Source organism: Entelurus aequoreus, linkage group LG10 (assembly GCF_033978785.1).
Source record: "Entelurus aequoreus isolate RoL-2023_Sb linkage group LG10, RoL_Eaeq_v1.1, whole genome shotgun sequence".
NCBI lineage: Eukaryota > Metazoa > Chordata > Actinopteri > Syngnathiformes > Syngnathidae > Entelurus > Entelurus aequoreus.
The window spans coordinates 43,913,431-43,938,958 of record NC_084740.1 but is presented as its reverse complement, the minus strand read 5'-3'; the positions used below and the strand labels follow the sequence as shown (position 1 = coordinate 43,938,958).

Here is a 25,528-nt window from a genome sequence, read left to right as displayed (position 1 = left end):
AATTATAGTTAATAATTCTAAGGAAAGTTGAATCTGCAAGCCTTTCTTAGTTTATACAGTACATTTGAGTTTTATAAAGAAAGATGTCAACACTGCTATTTTTTTGTTTTATATTTCTTGACTTTCTGTAAAATATTGTCAAATTGAATTACTTTTTTTCCAATTTTCTGGCTTTGAAATTGAATGTGCCGTCCCCCAATGCATTTGTGTTCATTAAAATACAATTTATTTGAAGAATTTTGAGGTTTACACACCTTTTTAAACACACTGCTATTATTATGAACATAACTGTACCTCGGTTTAGAGGTCACGGTTCGGTTCATTTTCGGTACAGTAAGAAAACAACAAAATATACATTTTGGGGTTATTTATTTACCAAATTTGCAAAATCTTCCACCAAAAATATTTTTCTTAGTGTAATATTTGATGTGAAGTCATGGGAACCTTGGATAGGTCAATAATTCATAATAACATTGATTTTGATTCAATATTATGTTTTGAGCAATGACAGTTTGAAAGAAAAAAAAACAGCTTTGTTTTATTAGTCAACATTGCAACTTTTTCTAAATTACATTTAACCTTTAAGCTTTTTCATTTCACTTTTGTTATGTTTTTGTTTATTTTAACAGTATTTTTAGAATGTGCCGTGGGCCTTTAAAACATTAGCTGTGGGCCGCAAATGGCACACGTTTGACACCCCTGCTATAAATAATACAAAATTAAATGTGATAAATCTACGGATAAAAAGCAGAGCCTGGCGACGCATGCGCGTTTATCATAACTCTCTCTCTCTGCCCCTCCCTCACCAATGCTGCTGCGCGCACAATTTGTTTTGTTTTTAACCCCTTCTTAACCCTGAACGTACATTGAAAATACACGCAACCCTAACTCAATGCTGGACATTTGAGGCATTTAAAGGCCTACTGAAATGACATTTGTTTATTTAAACGGGGATAGCAGATCCATTCTATGTGTCATACTTGATCATTTCGCGATATTGACATATTTTTGCTGAAAGGATTTAGTAGAGAACATCGACGATAAAGTTCGCAACTTTTGGTCGCTGATAAAAAAAGCCTTGCCTGTACCGGAAGTAGCGTGACGTCACAGGTTGAAAGGCTCCTCACATTTCCCAATTGTTTACACCAGCAGCGAGAGCGATTCGGACCGAGAAAGCGACGATTACCCCATTAACTTGAGCGAGGATGAAAGATTTGTGGATGAGGAACGTAAGAGTGAAGGACTAGAGTGCAGTGCAGGACGTATCTTTTTTCGCTCTGACCATAACTTAGGTACAAGCTGGCTCATTGGATTCCACACTTTCTCCTTTTTCTATTGTGGATCACGGATTTGTATTTTAAACCACCTCGGATACTATATCCTCTTGAAAATGAGAGTCGAGAACGCGAAATGGACATTCACAGTGACTTTTATCGCCACAACAATACATCGGTGAAGCACTTTAGCTACGGAGCTAACGTGATAGCATCGTGCTTAAATGCAGATAGAAACAAAATAAATAAGCCCCTGACTGGAAGGATAGACAGCAGATCAACAATACTACTATCAGGAGACACCGAACCAAACACTGGACCTGTAACCACACGGTTAATGCTGTGCCGCCTGTCGAAGCCTAGCAATGCTGTTGCTAACGACGCCATTGAAGCTAACTTAGCTACGGACCTCGTCAGAGCTATGATAAAAACATTAGCGCTCCACCTACGCCAGCCCTCATCTGCTCATCAACACCCGTGCTCACCTGCGTTCCAGCGATAGACGGCGCGACGAAGGACTTCACCCGATCATCGATGCGGTTGGCGGCTAGCGTCGGATAGCGCGTCTGCTATCCAACTCAAAGTCCTCCTGGTTGTGTTGCTGCAGCCAGCCGCTAATACACCGATCCCACCTACAGCTTTCTTCTTTGCAGTCTTCATTGTTCATTAAACAAATTGCAAAAGATTCACCAACACAGATGTCCAGAATACTGTGGAATTCTGCGATGAAAACAAAGCTTTTTGTATTGGATTCAATGTGTCCCAATACTTTCGTTTCAACCATCGACGTCACGCGCATACGTCATCATACATAGACGTTTTCAAGCGGAAGTTTCCCGGGAAATTTAAAATTGCACTTTATAAGTTAACCCGGCCGTATTGGCATGTGTTGCAATGTTAAGATTTCATCATTGATATATAAACTATCAGACTGCGTGGTCGGTAGTAGCGGCTTTCAGTAGGCCTTTACGAAACTCCGCCCTGACAGCTCCGCAAAAGAGGACATGTCCGGGGAAAAGAGGACGTATGGTCAGTCTATCCTAGCCCGTTAGCGGCATGCTAGCAGCTAACGGGCGACGAGGCACAACACACGGAAGCGTGTTGTGCCTCGGTGTGCATTGTTTACACAACGTAGGTTACGCTACTTAATATGTCCGCGTGGAAACTCGTTCGGTACACCTCCGAATCGAACCAGAACCCCTGTACCGAAACAGTTCAGTACAAATACACGTACGGTTACACCCCTAGTATGTAGGCTTATGACTTGGTTGGTAGAGTGGCCGTGCCAGCAACTTAAAGGGTTCCAGGTTCGATCCCCGCTTCTGCCATCCTAGTCACTGCCGTTGTGTCCTTGGGCAAGACACTTTACCCACCTGCTCCCAGTGCCACCCACACTGCTTTAAATGTAACTTAGATATTGGCTTTCACTATGTAAAGTGCTTTGAGTCACTAGAGAAAAGCGCTATATAAATCTAATTCACTTCACTTCACTTGTAAGATGAATAATCCTCCCTTCTCTCACCACCTAGCTGGCTGTGGGCAAGTACGAAGAAATGTTCCCCGCCTTTTCCGACTCTCGAGAGTGTAAACTGTTGAAGGTAGGTTCTGGGGGGCGGGTTCTTTTGGAGGCCCTGTTGTCCTCCTGCGCTGGAATTACACACCATTGTGACACGGCGACAGGAATACCTTACGCCCTACGTGTCAAAGTCAAAGATCCGGCCCGCAAATTAATGATCTATGGACCCCGGGATGATATTTGATTAGTATTAGAAGCGGCCCGCAGGCCACAGCCTCCTGCAGCTGTTTTGCACACACCAATACTCCATCAGTGTTGGCTCTAGGAATTTTCAAAATGGGGTCCCACAGTAGATTTTTTTGGGTCCCACTTTTTTGTAAGCGTTTTGAAAAGAAATGATAAATGTATGAATTATCCTGTTATATCTCACATTCTATATCATACCTGGGCAAATTAAGCCCCGGGGGCCACATGCGGCCCGTTGAGCTTTTCATTCTGGCCTAAATAATTGTTTTAGATGTTTAAGATGTAAAGTGTAGCTGCCATTATGATGTGCAGTGATGTTTTCTAATGACCGTAAGTCTTCAACTATACTAAGTCTTTCAACGCTTGAAATCTGCATGATATACTAGTTACTATGGTCATCTAATTAGTTACTATGCTCATCTAATTAGTTACTTTGGTCACTATGAGATATCTCAGATTGTAGGTGGGGGTTTTTTTTACGCTTCGCGTTCATATTTCATTATGTTTGTTGCATTTTGGTTGTGTTTCGGTTGATTGTAAAATATGTTGTCAATATTCAGTGTTTTATCGGTCATAGTTAATATTGTAAATCCCACATTCTTTATTTTCATGTACATTCTGGGTGTCTCACTCAGTAAAAAAAATGTCAAATTCTACTGTTTTTTAAGGCGGTCTGTCATAACGTTTTTAGCTTTCAATCATTATTGTGAGGTTTTGTATTAGTGTTCCTAAAAATAGATATACCGGCCCCCAGACACACTTTTTGATCTAAATCTGGCCCCCCCGAGTCAAATAATTGCCCAGGCCTGTTCTATATTGTGTTTTGGAAAAAGATTGTCATAAACGTTACTTTATTCATTATAAAAAAATAATACAAAAGAAAACAATTTGTTATGCATATGTACATTTTATTCAGTAATAAACATTCATTCACTTTCTTCTTTCCTTCATGGATCTAAACTTTACCGCTGCCGCTATTTTTTTTCTACATTTTTATTGTAATATATTCAGAATGTGTTTGTTCTATTTTTGGCCAAAGTAAGACAAAGAAAACAATCTGAAGTCGTCTTTATTTTTTAGTTTTAATTCCATGATTTGAATAGTCCGTCCTGCGTGTGCACAGATTTTCCTCCATGCGGCCCCTGAGCTAAAATGAGTTTGACACCCCTGCCTTACTTACGCCTTTTCCTTTTACACAGAACAGCAGCCAAGCGCAATATTGCCGCAGCATTTCCTCCATTTATCTGTAGTGGCCTGCCACTTATGCATTTGGTCATGATGTACAAATTAACTGAATCTATAATCTATGGAAGTTTAACTTTTTGAATGGAATTATGGAAATAGATACACTTTTCCATGATATTCACATTTTTTGCAAAGGGTCTGTACTTGTCTGCCCTACTGTGCATGGCTGGGTTCCATGTCAAAGGCACACGTCAGATCTACTGTATCCAATATCGGTCCGATATCACCCAGTTGATATCAGCTTGCATGTAAAATGTCCGATACAAGCAGTCTCGTTTCCTTGTTTAGTCGACATCTAAATGTCCTCCAATGAGCACACGATTTCTTCTATTTTAGTCAAGTCGTTCACGAAAGGTAAACATGCTGGGCCATTGCCAGGTATCACCTCAGAAAATATACTACCATTATGACAACATTAAATACAGTAGTGTAGTAGACCTAAGTATTCATTAAGTACCACCATTATGACAACATTAAATACAGTAGTGTAGTAGACCTAAGTATTCATTAAGTACCACCATAATGACAACATTAAATACAGTAGTGTAGTAGACCTAAGTATTCATTAAGTACCACCATTATGACAACATTAAATACAGTAGTGTAGTAGACCTAAGTATTCATTAAAGGCCTACTGAAATGATTTTTTTTTATTTAAACGGGGATAGCAGATCTATTCTATGTGTCATACTTGATCATTTCGCGATATTGCCATATTTTTGCTGAAAGGATTTAGTATAGAACAACGACGATAAAGATTGCAACTTTTGGTATCTGATAAAAAAAAGGCTTGCCCCTACCGGAAGTAGCGTGACGTAGTCAGTTGAACATATACGCAAAGTTCCCTATTGTTTACAATGATGGCCGCATGAAGTGAGAGAGATTCGGACCGAGAAAGCGACAATTTCCCCATTAATTTGAGCGAGGATGAAAGATTTGTGGATGAGTAAAGTGCAAGTGAAGGACTAGTGGGGAGTTGAAGCTATTCAGATAGGGAAGATGCTGTGAGAGCCGGGGGTGACCTGATATTCAGCTGGGAATGACTACAACAGTAAATAAACACAAGACATATATATACTCTATTAGCCACAACACAACCAGGCGTATATTTAATATGCCACAAATTAATCCTGCATAAAAACACCTGCGTGTTTGTTACGCTAGCTCCTAGCTCCTCTGCTAGCTCCAAGCTCCATAGAACACGCCAATACAATTCAAACACCTGATCAACACACACAATCACTCAGCCTAAAAGACCGTTCACCTAACCCAAGGTTCATAAAGCTTATATATTTTTAAAAAGTTACGTACGTGACGTGCACATACGGTCAAGCTATCAAATGTTTAGCAGCCAAGGCTGGATACTCACGGTACCTGATATTCAGCTGGGAATGACTACAACGGTAAATAAACACAAGACATATATATACTCTATTAGCCACAACACAACCAGGCTTATATTTAATATGCCACAAATTAATCCTGCATAAAAACACCTGCGTGTTTGTTACGCTAGCTCCTAGCTCCTCTGCTAGCTCCTAGCTCCATAGAACACGCCAATACAATTCAAACACCTGATCAACACACACAATCACTCAGCCCAAAAGACCGTTCACCTAACCCAAGGTTCATAAAGCTTATATATTTAAAAAAAGTTACGTACATACGCAAAAAAAAGTTGCGCACATACGGTCAAGCGATCAAATGTTTAGAAGCCAAAGCTGCATACTCACAGTAGCACGTCTGCGTCTTTGTCATCCAAATCAAAGTAATCCTGGTAAGAGTCTGTGTTGTCCCAGTTCTCTACAGGCGTCTGTGTATCGAAGTCAAAAGTCCTCCTAGTTAGAGTCTCTGTTATCCGAGTTCTTCCATCTTGACTGCATCTTTCGGGAATGTAAACAAAGAAGCGCCGGCTGTGTACTGTTGTTGCTGACTACGTTCGAAAAATACGTCCATTTCGCACCGACAACTTTCTTCTTTGCTTGCTCAGCTTCCTTCTCCATAATGCAATGAACATGATTGCAACAGATTCACGAACACAGATGTCCAGAATACTGTGGAATTATGAAATGAAAACAGAGCTTTTTCGTATTGGCTTCAATGTGGAAGGCATACCCGTGTTCGCCGGGCTACGTCACGCGCATACGTCATCCTCAGAGGCGTTTCGAACCGGAAGTTTAGCGGCAAATTTAAAATGTCACTTTATAAGTTAACCCGGCCGTATTGGCATGTGTTATAATGTTAAGATTTCATCATTGATATATAAACTATCAGACTGCGTGGTCGGTAGTAGTGGGTTTCAGTAGGCCTTTAAGTAACACCATAATGACAACATTAAATACAGTAGTGTAGTAGACCTAAGTATTCATTAAGTACCACCATTATGACAACATTAAATACAGTAGTGTAGTAGACCTAAGTATTCATTAAGTACCACCATTATGACAACATTAAAATACAGTAGTGTAGTAGACCTAAGTATTCATTAAGTACCACCATAATGACAACATTAAATACAGTAGTGTAGTAGACCTAAGTATTCATTAAGTAACACCATAATGACAACATTAAATACAGTAGTGTAGTAGACCTAAGTATTCATTAAGTACCACCGTAATGACAACATTAAAATACAGTAGTGTAGTAGACCTAAGTATTCATTAAGTACCACCATAATGACAACATAAAATACAGTAGTGTAGTAGACCTAAGTATTCATTAAGTACCACCATAATGACAACATTAAAATACAGTAGTGTAGTAGACTTAAGTATTCATTACGTACCACCATAATGACAACATTAAAATACAGTAGTGTAGTAGACCTAAGTATTCATTAAGTACCACCATTATGACAACATCAAATACAGTAGCGTAGTAGACCTAAGTATTCATTAAGTACCACCATTATGACAACATCAAATACAGTAGTGTAGTAGACCTAAGTATTCATTAAGTACCACCATTATGACAACATTAAATACAGTAGTGTAGTAGACCTAAGTATTCATTAAGTAATACCATAATGACAACATTAAATACAGTAGTGTAGTAGACCTAAGTATTCATTAAGTACCACCATTATGACAACATTAAATACAGTAGTGTAGTAGACCTAAGTATTCATTAAATACCACCATAATGACAACATTAAATACAGTAGTGTAGTAGACCTAAGTATTCATTAAGTACCACCGTAATGACAACATTAAAATACAGTAGTGTAGTAGACCTAAGTATTCATTAAGTACCACCATAATGACAACATTAAATACAGTAGTGTAGTAGACCTAAGTATTCATTAACACCATAATGACAACATTAAAATACAGTAGTGTAGTAGACCTAAGTATTCATTAAGTAACACCATAATGACAACATTAAATACAGTAGTTTAGTAGACCTAAGTATTCATTAAGTACCACCGTAATGACAACATTAAAATACAGTAGTGTAGTAGACCTAAGTATTCAATAAGTACCACCATAATGACAACATAAAATACAGTAGTGTAGTAGACCTAAGTATTCATTAAGTACCACCATAATGACAACATTAAATACAGTAGTGTAGTAGACCTAAGTATTCATTAAGTAACACCATAATGACAACATTAAAATACAGTAGTGTAGTAGACCTAAGTATTCATTAAGTAACACCATAATGACAACATTAAATACAGTAGTGTAGTAGACCTAAGTATTCATTAAGTACCACCGTAATGACAACATTAAAATACAGTAGTGTAGTAGACCTAAGTATTCATTAAGTACCACCATAATGACAACATAAAATACAGTAGTGTAGTAGACCTAAGTATTCATTAAGTACCACCATAATGACAACATTAAAATACAGTAGTGTAGTAGACTTAAGTATTAATTACGTACCACCATAATGACAACATTAAAATACAGTAGTGTAGTAGACCTAAGTATTCATTAAGTACCACCATTATGACAACATCAAATACAGTAGTGTAGTAGACCTAAGTATTCATTAAGTACCACCATTATGACAACATCAAATACAGTAGTGTAGTAGACCAAAGTATTCATTAAGTACCACCATTATGACAACATTAAATACAGTAGTGTAGTAGACCTAAGTATTCATTAAGTAACACCATAATGACAACATTAAATACAGTAGTGTAGTAGACCTAAGTATTCATTAAGTACCACCATTATGACAACATTAAATACAGTAGTATAGTAGACCTAAGTATTCATTAAGTACCACCATAATGACAACATTAAATACAGTAGTGTAGTAGACCTAAGTATTCATTAAGTAACACCATAATGACAACATTAAAATACAGTAGTGTAGTAGACCTAAGTATTCATTAAGTAACACCATAATGACAACATTAAATACAGTAGTGTAGTAGACCTAAGTATTCATTAAGTAACACCATAATGACAACATTAAAATACAGTAGTGTAGTAGACCTAAGTATTCATTAAGTAACACCATAATGACAACATTAAAATACAGTAGTGTAGTAGACTTAAGTATTCATTACGTACCACCATAATGACAGTATTAAAATACAGTAGTGTAGTAGACCTAAGTATTCATTAAGTACCACCATTATGACAACATCAAATACAGTAGTGTAGTAGACCTAAGTATTCATTAAGTACCACCATTATGACAACATTAAATACAGTAGTGTAGTAGACCTAAGTATTCATTAAGTAACACCATAATGACAACATTAAATACAGTAGTGTAGTAGACCTAAGTATTCATTAAGTACCACCATTATGACAACATTAAATACAGTAGTGTAGTAGACCTAAGTATTCATTAAGTAATACCATAATGACATTAAATACAGTAGTGTAGTAGACCTAAGTATTCATTAAGTACCACCATTATGACATTAAATACAGTAGTGTAGTAGACCTAAGTATTCATTAAGTACCACCATAATGACAACATTAAATACAGTAGTGTAGTAGACCTAAGTATTCATTAAGTACCACCGTAATGACAACATTAAAATACAGTAGTGTAGTAGACCTAAGTATTCATTAAGTACCACCATAATGACAACATTAAATACAGTAGTGTAGTAGACCTAAGTATTCATTAACACCATAATGACAACATTAAAATACAGTAGTGTAGTAGACCTAAGTATTCATTAAGTAACACTATAATGACAACATTAAATACAGTAGTTTAGTAGACCTAAGTATTCATTAAGTACCACCGTAATGACAACATTAAAATACAGTAGTGTAGTAGACCTAAGTATTCAATAAGTACCACCATAATGACAACATAAAATACAGTAGTGTAGTAGACCTAAGTATTCATTAAGTACCACCATAATGACAACATTAAAATACAGTAGTGTAGTAGACCTAAGTATTCATTAAGTAACACCATAATGACAACATTAAAATACAGTAGTGTAGTAGACTTAAGTATTCATTACGTACCACCATAATGACAACATTAAAATACAGTAGTGTAGTAGACCTAAGTATTCATTAAGTACCACCATTATGACAACATCAAATACAGTAGTGTAGTAGACCTAAGTATTCATTAAGTACCACCATTATGACAACATTAAATACAGTAGTGTAGTAGACCTAAGTATTCATTAAGTAACACCATAATGACAACATTAAATACAGTAGTGTAGTAGACCTAAGTATTCATTAAGTACCACCATTATGACAACATTAAATACAGTAGTGTAGTAGACCTAAGTATTCATTAAGTAACACCATAATGACAACATTAAATACAGTAGTGTAGTAGACCTAAGTATTCATTAAATAACACCATAATGACAACATTAAAATACAGTAGTGTAGTAGACTTAAGTATTCATTACGTACCACCATAATGACAACATTAAAATACAGTAGTGTAGTAGACCTAAGTATTCATTAAGTACCACCATTATGACAACATCAAATACAGTAGTGTAGTAGACCTAAGTATATATTAAGTACCACCATTATGACAACATTAAATACAGTAGTGTAGTAGACCTAAGTATTCATTAAGTACCACCATTATGACAACATTAAATACAGTAGTGTAGTAGACCTAAGTATTCATTAAGTAACACCATAATGACAACATTAAATACAGTAGTGTAGTAGACCTAAGTATTCATTAAGTACCACCATTATGACAACATTAAATACAGTAGTGTAGTAGACCTAAGTATTCATTAAGTACCACCATAATGACAACATTAAATACAGTAGTGTAGTAGACCTAAGTATTCATTAAGTACCACCGTAATGACAACATTAAAATACAGTAGTGTAGTAGACCTAAGTATTCATTAAGTACCACCATTATGACAACATTAAATACAGTAGTGTAGTAGACCTAAGTATTCATTAAGTAACACCATAATGACAACATTAAAATACAGTAGTGTAGTAGACCTAAGTATTCATTAAGTAACACCATAATGACAACATTAAATACAGTAGTGTAGTAGACCTAAGTATTCATTAAGTACCACCGTAATGACAACATTAAAATACAGTAGTGTAGTAGACCTAAGTATTCATTAAGTACCACCATAATGACAACATAAAATACAGTAGTGTAGTAGACCTAAGTATTCATTAAGTACCACCATAATGACAACATTAAAATACAGTAGTGTAGTAGACCTAAGTATTCATTAAGTACCACCATTATGACAACATCAAATACAGTAGTGTAGTAGACATAAGTATTTATCAAGTACCACCATAATGACAACATTGAAATACAATAGCATAGTAGGCCCAAGTATTCATTAAAAACAAGGCAGAGGTTTTATTTAACAAATTTTTTTTTAGTACTTTTGGCATTACATTATTCTTTGGTGTACCACTAGATGGAGCCTGCGTACCGCAGTTTGAAAATCACTGTGCAAGGCAATAGGCTACTAGGAGCTAGCAGCTACACAACAGCTAAGCACACAATAGCATATTAGTAGTAATATAATCATTGAACAATCAGACAATATAAACAAGTATCATATAATTATATTTGCATATTACTTACACGTACAAAGTCTCCAAGACAGAAGAGCATTAGAAAGTATTCAGTAACAAACGTGTCACACGCTTACTTATTCACGAGTTATCGTGGCCAAGAAACAAATTACCACTCCACTTCAACTTTAAGTCAATTCCATATGGTTATTAATAAATAGGTCAGTGTTTATTGTTCTCTGTTTGACTCATTTGACTTGATCAAACCTTTTACAATAATACAAGAACGTATGATTCCTGCTGATATCGTATCGAATCAATAGCCGTATTGGCGATACTCCAGCCTCGTATCAGAAGTGTGTTTGGACACGCCCACCTGTTCTGTTACAGTTCTGATCTTTTTGCCTGGTATCTGTGTGAAAGTGTCTTCATGTTTCCTTTACACCAGAAACTTCTGGACGCGTATGAAGAACAGAACGTGGACGCCTACACTGACTCGGTGAGTGTCATCTTCTTGTTCTTCACTAGGGGTGTCCAAACTCTGACCCGCGACTCGCTTTGTAGTACACCTCCTGCCACTACAATATGAAGTACAAACGATAAAACATGAAATATTAAGAGTCTGTGAAAGTCCCACTCCAACCCTGTTTACTTTCCTGATGACCTCCGTAATGTTTTGTCATCAATCAGAAACATCAGGCGCAGAAAAATGTGCCAAACGTATGGAGGGAGGGCATTCCTGAAATTACCCATTATGCTTTGAGGTGGATTTAGATGGATGTTATTATATGTTTTTTTAAATATAGGCACCATGGGCTAGAAAGGTTGTTTGATTAATAAATATAAGTTGATGCTGCATACTAAATTATCTGTTAAATATATATGTTGTCATTGCAATGCTGTCAGTTGCCAACAGGGGGCGGTATGTGCTCAATATATTATCTCTAGTGTCACTAAAACATTACTATATTGCCAGGAGTTACTGATGTGCAATACCACTGATTTTCTTTCCGATTTGATACCAAGTCGAATTCAGGCTGGTATCGGCGATGCTGATTGATACCGATACTTTGTGCAAATATATTTAACATGGCTGCTAAAATTTAAAAAGTTGTGTTTATTTATCTAAAAAAAACAACAGTAAAAATGTAAGTGAAAAACAGCAAAAAATCGGAATGTAATGAGAAAAAGCACTTATAACACAAAGTTGTGTCTTTAAATATATATATATGTATATATATATATATATATATATATATATATATATATATATATATATATATATATATATATATATATAATCCTATCCACTTTATTTATATAGCACATTTACACAACAAGAATGTTTCCAAAGTGCTGCACAGCCATGTTAAAAACAATGTTAAAAACAATATTAAAAACAATATTAAAAACAATATTATGCTACACCAATGACAAAATAAAAACAAAGAATAAATGAATAGAAAACCAATACAAAAACAATATAAAAAATAAATATGATTAAAAACGATTTTAAAGGGTAAAACCAATTAAAACAGTAAAATAGACATCAAAATTTATTCAAAAAAAACACAGAGGACAGAAGACCACACAACTCACGTAGTGTTAAAAGCCAAAGAATAAAAGTGGGTCTTAAGACGAGACTTAAAACACTCCACTGTGGAAGCAGTTTGAACATGGAGGGGCAGAGTGTTCCAGACATATATACAGGTAAAAGCCAGTAAATTAGAATATTTTGAAAAACTTGATTTATTTCAGTAATTGCATTCAAAAGGTGTAACTTGTACATTATATTTATTCATTGCACACAGACTTATGCATTCAAATGTTTATTTCATTTAATTTTGATGATTTGAAGTGGCAACAAATGAAAATCCAAAATTCCGTGTGTCACAAAATTAGAATATTACTTAAGGCTAATACAAAAAAGGGATTTTTAGAAATGTTGGCCAACTGAAAAGTATGAAAATGAAAAATATGAGCATGTACAATACTCAATACTTGGTTGGAGCTCCTTTTGCCTCAATTACTGCGTTAATGCGGCGTGGCATGGAGTCGATGAGTTTCTGGCACTGCTCAGGTGTTATGAGAGCCCAGGTTGCTCTGATAGTGGCCTTCAACTCTTCTGCGTTTTTGGGTCTGGCATTCTGCATCTTCCTTTTCACAATACCCCACAGATTTTCTATGGGGCTAAGGTCAGGGGAGTTGGCGGGCCAATTTAGAACAGAAATACCAAGGTCCGTAAACCAGGCACGGGTAGATTTTGCGCTGTGTGCAGGCGCCAAGTCCTGTTGGAACTTGAAATCTCCATCTCCATAGAGCAGGTCAGCAGCAGGAAGCATGAAGTGCTCTAAAACTTGCTGGTAGACGGCTGCGTTGACCCTGGATCTCAGGAAACAGAGTGGACCGACACCAGCAGATGACATGGCACCCCAAACCATCACTGATGGTGGAAACGAAAGCAAATTTTGCATTTCCTTTGGAAATCGAGGTCCCAGAGTCTGGAGGAAGACAGGAGAGGCACAGGATCCACGTTGCCTGAAGTCTAGTGTAAAGTTTCCACCATCAGTGGAATACTGTATATATATATGTACAGTATATATATATATATGTATATGTATATATATATGTATATATATATATGTGTATATATATATATATATATATATATATATATATATATATATATATATATATATATATATATATACATATATATATATATACACTACCGTTCAAAAGTTTGCGGTCACCCAAACAATTTAGTGGAATAGCCTTAATTTCTAAGAACAAGAATAGACTGTCGAGTTTCAGATGAAAGTTCTCTTTTTCTGGCCATTTTGAGCGTTTAATTGACCCCACAAATGTGATGCTCCAGAAACTCAATCTGCTCAAAGGAAGGTCAGTTTTGTAGCTTCTGTAACGAGCTAAACTGTTTTCAGATGTGTAAACATGATTGCACAAGGGTTTTCTAATCATCAATTAGCCTTCTGAGCCAATGAGCAAACACATTGTACCATTAGAACACTGGAGTGATAGTTGCTGGAAATGGGCCTCTATACACCTATGTAGATATTGATTACATTAGGATAGCAGGTACAAATATGCATGAAAACACTCCTACAGACATCACACATGGGACGCTTTAGTAAGAATGAATTGTTTTAGTTATATCAGCGTCTTTAATTTGGCCTGCGAGAGGTCATGAGTTCCAAAAAGTATCGCACCGCGGGGTGCTTTCAAACAATCTTAAATACCAGGTGGTCTCTGAATGCTACATATTTGCTGCCATCTTTTGAACAATCTGAGTAAATCAGGTCGATGACCCTTGAAAGTACTTCAAAGTGATAGCACAGCATTTACTTGTAAGACACAAACCAAACAACCTTCCCTTGTCATGGTGCAAAGAAAATGCAACTACCATAAAAGTCAACACTTATGGTCACACATAACACAACCTGCTCACTGAACTTTGTGGATATTATGAAAAACGTCCAAACACCATAAAGAAATTCAAAATGACACCCATTTAAATTCCATGCAATGCATGATGGGAAAAATGCAAAACACTCTCCACACTTATCTATGTTTGGCACAATTTAGCTGCTTGATATTTCTGATGGGTTACAAAACTTTAAGAAGGTCATCACAGAAATAAAAAAGGTAGGAGTCAAATTTCACATACTCTTAATATCTCATTATATTATTATATATCTTTTGTATTAATTATATATCCTTTATATTAATTATATATCTATTATATTCATTATGTCTATTATATTAATTATATGTCTATTATATTAATTAGATATCCATCATATTAATTATATACATGATATTAATTATATATCCTTTATACTAATTATATATCCTTTATATAAATTATATATCCTTTATATTAATTATATATCTATTATATTCATTATGTCTATTATATTAATTATATATCTTCTTATATTTATTAAATATCCATGATATTAATTATATACATGATATTAATTATATATCCTTTATATAAATTATATATCCTTTATATTAATTATATATATATATATACATATACATATATCCATCCATCCATTTCCTACCACTTATCCCTTTTGGGGTCGCTAATTATATGTATATTATATTAATTAAATATCCATCATATTAATTGTTTATCCATCATATTAATTATATATCCATTATATTAATTATATATCCATTATATTAATTATCCATCCATCCATCCATCCATCCATCCATTTTCTACCGCTTGTCCCTTTTGGGGTGCTGGAGCCTATCTCATCTGCATTCGGGCGGAAGGCGGTGTACACCCTGGACAAGTTGCCACCTCATCACATTAATATTAATTATATATCCTTCATATTAATTATATATCTATTATATACATTATGTATATTATATTAATTATATGTCTATTATATTAATTAAATATCCATCATATTAATTGTACATCAATCATATTAATTATATTTCCTTTATATTAATTATACATCTATTATATTCAATTTGTATATTATATTAATTATATGTCTATTATATTAATTAAATATCCATCATATTAATTATATACATGATATTAATGATGTATATTTTATACTAATTATATATCCTTTATATAAATTATATATCCTTTATATTAATTATACATATATATATCCATCCATCCATTTTCTACCGCTTGTCCCTTTTGGGGTCGTTAATTATATGTATATTATATCAACTAAATATCCATCATATTAATTGTATATCCATCATATTAAAGTACTATCTATCTATCCATCTATTATATTAATTATATAGCCATCATATTAATTGTACATCCATCATATTAATTATATATCCATTATATACTGTAAAGTATATATCCTTTATATTAATTATATATCCATTATATAAAGTATATATCCTTTATATTAATTATATATCCTTTATTATGTATATCCATTATATTAATGATATATATATTATATTAAATATATATCCTTTATATTAATTATATATCCTTTATTATATATATCCATTATATTAATGATATATCTATTAATTATATATCCATCATATTATTATATCCTTTATTATAATTATACATCCATTTTATTAATTGTATATCCATCATAATAATATAATATGTACATGTATTTGGCCCCCGGCCAAGTTTTGTTCGCCCAGTGCGGCCCCCAAGTCAAGTTTGGACACCCCTGAGTTATATTGTAAAACTTACAAACGTTGTTTTAGTTATATTGTAAAACTTACACACGTTGTTTTTGTTATATTGTAAAACTTACAAACGTTGTTGTAGTTATATTGTAAAACTTACAAACGTTGTTGTAGTTATATTGTAAAACTTACAAACGTTGTTTTAGTTTATATTGTAAAACTTACAAACGTTGTTTTAGTTTATATTGTAAAAGTTACAAACATTGTTTTAGTTAAATTGGAAAACTTACAAACGTTGTTTTAGTTATATTGTAAAACTTACACACGTTGTTTTAGTTTATATTGTAAAACTTACAAACATTGTTTTTGTTATATTGTAAAACTTACAAACGTTGTTTTAGTTTATATTGTAAAACTTAGAAACGTTGTTTTAGTTTATATTGTAAAAGTTACAAACATTGTTTTAGTAAAATTGTAAAACTTACAAACGTTGTTTTAGTTATATTGTAAAACTTACACACGTTGTTTTAGTTTATATTGTAAAACTTACACACCTTGTTTTGGTTATATTGTAAAACTTACAAACATTGTTTTTGTTATATTGTAAAACTTACAAACGTTGTTGTAGTTATATTGTAAAACTTACAAACGTTGTTTTAGTTTATATTGTAAAACTTACAAACGTTGTTTTAGTTTATATTGTAAAACTTACAAACATTGTTTTTGTTATATTGTAAAACTTACAAACGTTGTTTTAGTTATATTGTTAAACTTACAAACGTTGTTTTAGTTATATTGTAAAACTTACAAACGTTGTTTTAGTTATATTGTAAAACTTACAAACGTTTTAGTTATATTGTAAAACTTACAAACGTTGTTTTAGTTTATATTGTAAAACTTACAAACGTTGTTTTAGTTATATTGTAAAACTTACAAACGTTGTTTGTTATATTGTAAAACTTACAAACGTTGTTTTAGTTTATATTGTAAAACTTACCAACGTTGTTTTAGTTATATTGTAAAACTTACAAACGTTTTAGTTAAATTGTAAAACTTACAAACGTACTAGTTATATTGTAAAACTTACAAACGGTGTTTTAGTTATATTGTAAAACTTACAAACGTTGTTTTAGTTGTATTGTAAAACTTACAAACGTTTTAGTTAAATTGTAAAACTTACAAACGTTGTTTTAGTTATATTGTAAAACTTACAAACGTTGTTTTAGTTATATTGTAAAACTTACAAACGTTTTAGTTAAATTGTAAAACTTACAAACGTTGTTTTAGTTAAATTGTAAAACTTACAAACGTTTTAGTTATATTTTAAAACTTACAAACGTTGTTTTAGTTATATTGTAAAACTTACAAACGTTGTTTTAGTTTATATTGTAAAACTTACAAACGTTTTAGTTATATTGTTAAACCTACAAACGTTGTTTTAGTTATATTGTAAAACTTACAAACGTTGTTTTAGTTTATATTGTAAAACTTACAAACGTTGTTTTAGTTATATTGTAAAACTTACAAACGTTGTTTTAGTTATATTGTAAAACTTACAAACGTTGTTTTAGTTTATATTGTAAAACTTACAAACGTTGTTTTAGTTTATATTGTAAAACTTACAAACGTTGTTTTAGTTATATTGTAAAACTTACAAACGTTGTTTTAGTTATATTGTAAAACTTACAAACGTTGTTTTAGTTTATATTGTAAAACTTACCAACGTTGTTTTAGTTATATTGTAAAACTTACAAACGTTTTAGTTAAATTGTAAAACTTACAAACGTTTTAGTTAAATTGTAAAACTTACAAACGTTGTTTTAGTTATATTGTAAAACTTACAAACGTTGTTTTAGTTAAATTGTAAAACTTACAAACGTTTTAGTTATATTTTAAAACTTACAAACGTTGTTTTAGTTATATTGTAAAACTTACAAACGTTGTTTTAGTTTATATTGTAAAACTTACAAACGTTGTTTTAATTTATATTGTAAAACTTACAAACGTTATTTTGGTTATATTGTAAAACTTACAAACGTTGTTTTAGTTTATATTGTAAAACTTACAAACGTTGTTTAGTTTATATTGTAAAACTTACAAACATTGTTTTTGTTGTATTGTAAAACTTACAAACGTTGTTTTAGTTATATTGTAAAACTTACAAACGTTCTTTTAGTTATATTGTAAAACTTACAAACGTTGTTTTAGTTCAATTGTAAAACTTACAAACGTTGCTTGGAGTGATGAATGAAGTATTTTGTTTATGGAAAGTATTCACGTCAGACGTAGGAAAAAGTAGCGGCTTGTAGTCCGGAATTTACGGTACTTGGTATCGGATCGGTACCAGTGGCCCGCGTTGTACCGTTTTAAGTCTTGAATGTCCTGGACTAAAGGTGTGATGTCGCTCAGGTGAAGGAGTTCGACACCATCTCGCGGCTGGACCAATGGCTGACCACCATGCTCCTGCGCATCAAGAAGACCATACAGGAGGAGGAGAGCGACCTGCGCTGATTTCCCAACATGCACCCTGTTGCTGCCTTCAGTCTTGACCTTCACTTCTTTTCTTCTCCTCTTTGGGCCCAGTCCCTCTAATCTGCCCCTCCCCCAGTCCTGGTCCGCGTCTTGTTCAGGTTTTCCACAGCCACCAGAGACAGAAAAGACAGACCTTGTGTTCCTGACGTGAAGGACGGTTACTGCTGGTCTTGCTCTCAAAACCAAACAGGACCTGGTCCTGGTCCCGGTCCCTAAACCAAACAGGACCTGGTCTCTGAGCTCCTTTTTTCAGCTTTTGCCCAAAACCTCTACTTTCACTGGCATGGGAGCCTCCACTCCTTGCACCGTGTTTGTTGTGTGCTCTTGTCGTCACCCAGCAGGTGCTGCTCCTGATGCAGTACTTGACTAATCCTGAATTATGTCCAAACTAGATTCATTGATCTACACCACGGGTGTTAAACTTGTTTTTATTGAGGGCCACATTTCAGTTATGGCTTGTAAAAATAAAAGTATTGGCCTCATGACATTGTTACACATTTTCCTTTACCTTTCATTAGGACATTTTATTAGGGACACTGGGAAAAAAATATCTAGATTTTTACAGTAAAAACTGTCAACTTAGTTTTACCGCTAAAATTCTCGCAACCGAGCTGCCAATTTTTTTTTTTACAGTAAAAATAATGTTTTTTTTACAGTGTGTTACTGTAAATGAGAAAATGTTTTTTTACTGGCATCTCAGTTTCCAGAATTTCACTGTAAATTCAACTTAGTTTTACCGTAAAATTTGCAGCAAATGGCACTTTTTTCCGCTAAAATTCTCGCAACCGAGCTGCCAATTTTTTTTTTACAGTGAAAATAATGTTTTTTTTTACAGTGTGTTACTGTAAATGAGAAAATGTTTTTTACTGGCATCTCAGTTTCCAGAATTTCACTGTAAATTCTACGGTAAAAAAATAGGCAGTCACCCGGAATTTAGTGGAACATTTTGCGGTCTTCTTTACACCATATTACAGGTTTTTACGGTAACATTTTGGCTTTTTTTTTTTTTTTTTACAGTAAAATCTACGTTAAGTGTGGACGTCACCTGTTACTGTAAATAGGATAACGGTACCACAGTTTTTTTTTACTGGCAGCTCAGTTGCCAGAATTTCACTGTAAAAAAAAAAACAGTGGTACCGTTTTTCCATTCACAGTAATATGCTGTAAAAACTACTGTAAATTCTACAGCTAAGTCACCAGAATTTTACCGTCAAATCTGCAGTAAATGTTTTTTTACGTTAAATATTTTGCAACCGAGCTGCCTTTTTTTTTGTTTTGTTTTTGTTTAGGTAAAATGTACGGCAGTTTTTACAGTGTATTACTGTAAATAGGAAAATGTTGCCACAGTTTTTTGTTTCCAGAATGTCACTGTGAATTCCATTTACAGTAATATGCTGTAAATTCTACAGTTAGAAAATAAGCACAATTATTGTGAAATTTGCCATGTTCTTTACAGCGTTTTACTGTAAACAACACTTTTTTTACGGTAACATTTTGGCAATTTTTTTTTTTACTGTAAAATTTACGGCAGTTTTTACAGTATCTTACTGTAAATAGGAAAATGGTGCCACAGTTTTTTGTTTCCAGAATTTCACTGCGAATTCCATTTACAGTAATATGCTGTAAATTCTACAGTTAGAAAATAAACACAATTATTGTAAAATTTGCGATGTTCTTTACAGGATTTTACTGTAAACTACACTTTTTTTTACGGTAACATTTTTGGCAACCGAGCTGCCAATTTTTTGCATGGTAAAATCTACGGCTGTTTTTACAGTGTATTACTGTAAATGGGAAAGCAGTACACATCTTTTTTATGGCCGCTTAGTTGCCAGTATTTCACTGTAAAAAAACCAGTAGTACTATTTTTCCATTTACAGTAATATGCTGTAAAAACAAACTACCATAAACTGGCAGCTAAAACGCCCGGATTTTTACTCACTTGCAAGAAATTTACTGCGGCACTGTTTTTTTCATTTACAGTAATATGCTGTCTAAGTACAGTCAATTTTACGGTAAAAAACTTTCCTTTACCTTTCATTAGGACATTTTATTAGTAACACTGAAAAAAAAATCTGTAGATTTTTACAGTAAAAACTGTCAACTTAGTTTTACCGTAAAATTTGCAGCAAATGGCACTTTTTTCCGCTAAAATTCTCGCAACCGAGCTGCCAATTTTTTTTTTTACAGTAAAAATGTTTTTTTACAGTGTGTTACTGTAAATGAGAAAATTTTGTTTTTTACTGGAATCTCAGTTTCCAGAATTTCACTGTAAATTCTACGGTCCAAAAATAGGCAGTCACCCGGAATTTAGTGGAAAATTTTGCGGTCTTCTTTACACCATATTACAGGTTTTTACGGTAACATTTTGGCAATTTTTTTTTTTTTTTACTGTAAAATCTATGTCAGTTTTTACAGTGTGGACGTCACCTGTTACTGTAAATAGGAAAATGGTGCCAGTTTTTTGTTTCCAGAATGTCACTGAATTCCATTTACAGTAATATGCTGTAAATTCTACAGTTAGAAAATAAGCACAATTATTGTAATATTTGCGATGTTCTTTACAGAATTTTACTGTAAAAGACAAATTTTTTACGGTAACATTTTGGCAATTTTTTTTTTTACTGTAAAATCTACGGCAGATTTTACAGTATATTACTGTAAATAGGAAAATGGTGCCACAGTTTTTTGTTTCCAGAATTTCACTGTGAATTCCATTTACAGTAATATGCTGTGCATTCTACAGTTACAAAATAAGCACAATTATTGTAAAATTTGCCATGTTCTTTACAGCATTTTACTGTAAACGACACTTTTTTTTTTACGGTAACATTTTTGGCAACCGAGCTGCCAATTTTTTGCATGGTAAAATCTACGGCTGTTTTTACAGTGTATTACTGTAAATGGGAAAGCAGTACACATTTTTTTTATGGCCGCTTAGTTGCCAGAATTTCACTGTAAAAAAACAGTAGTACTATTTTTCCATTTACAGTAATATGCTGTAAATACAAACTAAACTGGCAGCTAAAACGCCAGGATTTTTACTCACTTGCAAGAAATTTACTGTTAAAAAAACAGCGGCACTGTTTTTTTCATTAACATTGCTGTCAAAGTACAGTAAATTTTACGTTAAAAAAAACATTCAGGATTTAACCATCAAATCTATTGTCATTTGTAAGATTGGATGTATAACTTGCAGGTGTGTACCAAATAAAAGTTGCATTGTTAGATAATATTAACGTTTAAATGTGTTTAATTGTGTCAAAATGGAAGGAATGGAGGCACTTAGCGATAGATGAAGTCTGCTACTAACCGACCCTCTGTGCATCGCGGACAGCGGATGACGTCACGTCCCGGCGAGGAGGAGGAGGCGGGGCCTCATGGGCGCGGCTTCCTTACCTGGCGCCGCTTTGATGGCCGCCAAGCGCCTGCAGCCGCGTGGACGTCACCTGCCCGGGCTCACCTGTAAGTCTCACGCACCTTTCCTTGTTCGACGAGTTCAAAGCGCCTCTCCGCGGCGTGTCGCTAATCGTCGCGAGATGACGTCACGCAGGTGTGTTAACCACCTTTACATTGCGCTCATTCAGCGGCGTCGGAAGTGAAGAAAGCTCTGAGCGCTTCCTGATCATTTCTTGACTTCCTGTCCAGAAATAAAAGGATGGAATAAATAGCGGAGTTTTTCAGGATAAAAGTCATCATTTAGTTCCTGCTGCGTGTAAACTTCACGTCCAAAGTCCAGCCCGCTTCAAATGCCATCCATCCGTTTTCTACCGCTTGTCCCTTTTGGGGTCGCGGGGGGTGCTGGAGCCTATCTGGAAGCACGTCAATGACTTCAATTTGGCATCAAAACTCAACTTTGCCTTCATGTTGGCCGTGAAAATTAATGCATGAACATTTTAAAGCAACTCATTGAAATACCAATACCTCGATTTTAATGCGTATATATATATATATATATATATATGTGTGTCTGTGTGTGTGCATTGGCGTTGTTAGGTCTATTTTAGGGGGGCTGAAGCCCCCCTAAAATGTTCTTAAGCCCCCCTAAATAATTTGGTGTTAAAAAAAAAATATATATATATATGTATTTTTTTTTTTACAAATACATGCCGACATATTTATTATAAAGTGGCCCGAATATGAGTTTAAATAAATAATAATATAACCTGTCATTTTTCACTCAGTTTCCCCTCACTTCATAGCGTAAGGTAGAGAGCCCCTTTAGTGCGTCGGTATCCAATCCATTCCACTTGTTCATATAGAAAATGCCCACATCACTCAAAATCCAGTCCGCATTTTCTCTGCGACCTTGCTTGCGGTCCTGCAGGTGTACGAAGCACATTAGCACACAGCACTGCAGAACAAGAACCTTGTGTCTGCAATTGTAAATAATTTAGTTTTTAAGTTTTGTGTTTCTTGTAGAATCTATATACAGTTAAAATAATGAAAAAAAAACATCATTAAATATATTTGTTTTATTGTATTGTTACATTAATAGCTGTTGTATTATTATAGGATGGCTTGTTAAACATTTCATAGGATTTTCAGAGGGTGGAAAAACCAAGACATTTAATATAAAATGTAAAATGAATAAATAAAAAGAAAAAGAAAAAAAATGGTTAAAAGCCATCGTCCCGGGGAGCATTTAATTTCGTCCCGTGCATTTTTTTTACCGTCCACGGGACGACGGGACTACATTGATCTCAAGCCCTGGAAGTTACATTTTATTGTTTGCATTATTTGTTTTAGCATTGCACTTTGAAGATGGTCCCTCAGCTCTTTGACAGCTTTGGCTCTTTTTCAGATCAGCAGACTAAAAGTCTTTCTTATTTACAGTATATATAAAAGTTTCTCATTTCTATTCAGACTTCCATATATATTTAATTTCCTTAACGACTTGCCATAATAAATATATATAAATATATTATATACAAGCCAAATTATCCCGATCCAGATATTACTTTAATTCAAGTAATTAAGTAATATTTCCAGGGCTTGAATTTACAACCATTTTAGTCACATATGTGCCCAAAATGTAATCTGTGCAACTTCAAAATATTTGAGAACAAACAATTATTGTATTGTGAGCTAAAGTGGTGGCATTAGCCTCTATGTTGTGAAGTAATAACATAGAGGCTAATGCCACCACTTTCATTGTGTTTCAGTGTATCTTGAAGGATCATGCAAGTCATTGTTTCTTGTTGATGCTGTAAACAAAATGTCACTGTGCACACCCATGTTTGTTGTTGTACTCAACACACATTGAAAATAAACCCACTGAAATAATAATAACAACAATGATTAATTTCTAAGTCTTTGTAAGCCGTTTGTGAAGTTTTGTGCTCGTGCGCTACGTTCGCTCGCATCCTGTGCATCTCCTGGGGGCTAAGCCCCCCCTGTCCTTAAAAGCTAGTGACGCCCCTGTATGTGTGTATGTATATATATATATATATATATATATTAGGGCTGTGAATCTTTGGGTGTCCCACGATTCGATTCAAAATCGATTCTTGGGGTCACGATTCGATTCAAAATCAATTTTTTTTTCAATTCAACACGATTCTCGATTCAAAAACGATTTTATTTACTTTTTTTAATTTTTTTATGAAAACAATACACAGCAATACCATAATAATGCAATACAATTTCAAAAGCAAACCCGACCCAGCAACATTCAGAATAGCAATAAACAGCAATTGAGAGGAGACACAAACACCACACAGAACAATCTAAAAGTAGTGAAACAAATATGAATATTATCAACAACAGTATCAATATTAGTAACCATTTCAACATAGCAGTGATTAAAAATCCCTCATTGATATTATCATTACAAACATTAATTTTTAAAAAAATACAAAAAATGTACTGTAGTGTCAGAGTGGCTTACACTTGCATCACATCTCATAAACTAAATGTCTAATGATAATGTCAATGAGGGATTTTTAATCACTGCTATGTTGAAATTGTAACTAATATTGATACTGTTGTTGATGATATTCATTTTTGTTTCACTACTTTTGGTTTGTTGTGTGTGGTGTTTGTGTCTCCTCTCAATTGCTCTGTTTATTGCAGTTCTGAGTGTTGCTGGCTCGGCTTTGCTTTTGGAATTGGATTGCATTGTTATGGTATTGTTGTGTATTGTTTTGTTGGATTGATTCATTAATTTAAAAAAAAATTTTTTTTTTAAAATGACAATCGTTTCTGAATCACACAACGTGAGAATCGCGATTCGAATTCGAATCGATTTTTTCCCACACCCCTAATATATATATATATATATATATATATATATATATATATATATATATATATATATATATATTAGGGATGTCCGATAATGACTTTTTGCCGATATGCCGATATTGTCCAACTCTTTAATTACCGATACCGATATCAACCGATACCGATATCAACCGATATATACAGTCGTGGAATTAACACATTATTATGTCTAATTTGGACAACCAGGTATGGTGAAGATAAGGTACTTTTTAAAAAAATGAATAAAATAAGATAAATAAATTAAAAACATTTTCTTGAATAAAAAAGAAAGTAAAACAATATAAAAACAGTTACAT

At 33.8% G+C, this 25,528-nt stretch overlaps 2 protein-coding genes across 2 annotated transcripts in view; both read left to right on the top strand.

Moving 5' to 3' along the window:
• Positions 1 to 19,432, top strand: part of napab (N-ethylmaleimide-sensitive factor attachment protein, alpha b) — a 37,524-nt gene extending 18,092 nt beyond the window's left edge. Inside the window, exons 9-11 of the mRNA XM_062060928.1 lie at positions 2,804 to 2,872; positions 11,701 to 11,751; positions 18,825 to 19,432. Coding sequence (XP_061916912.1) covers positions 2,804 to 2,872; positions 11,701 to 11,751; positions 18,825 to 18,926 — 222 coding nt within the window. The 3' untranslated portion in view covers positions 18,927 to 19,432. The remainder of the gene's footprint in view (positions 1 to 2,803; positions 2,873 to 11,700; positions 11,752 to 18,824) is intronic.
• Positions 19,433 to 22,370: 2,938 nt separating this feature from the next.
• b3gnt2l (UDP-GlcNAc:betaGal beta-1,3-N-acetylglucosaminyltransferase 2, like) overlaps positions 22,371 to 25,528 on the top strand; it is a 10,773-nt gene continuing 7,615 nt past the window's right edge. The window contains 1 exon segment of the mRNA XM_062060926.1: positions 22,371 to 22,500. The gene's annotated coding sequence lies outside the window, so the exon portion shown is untranslated.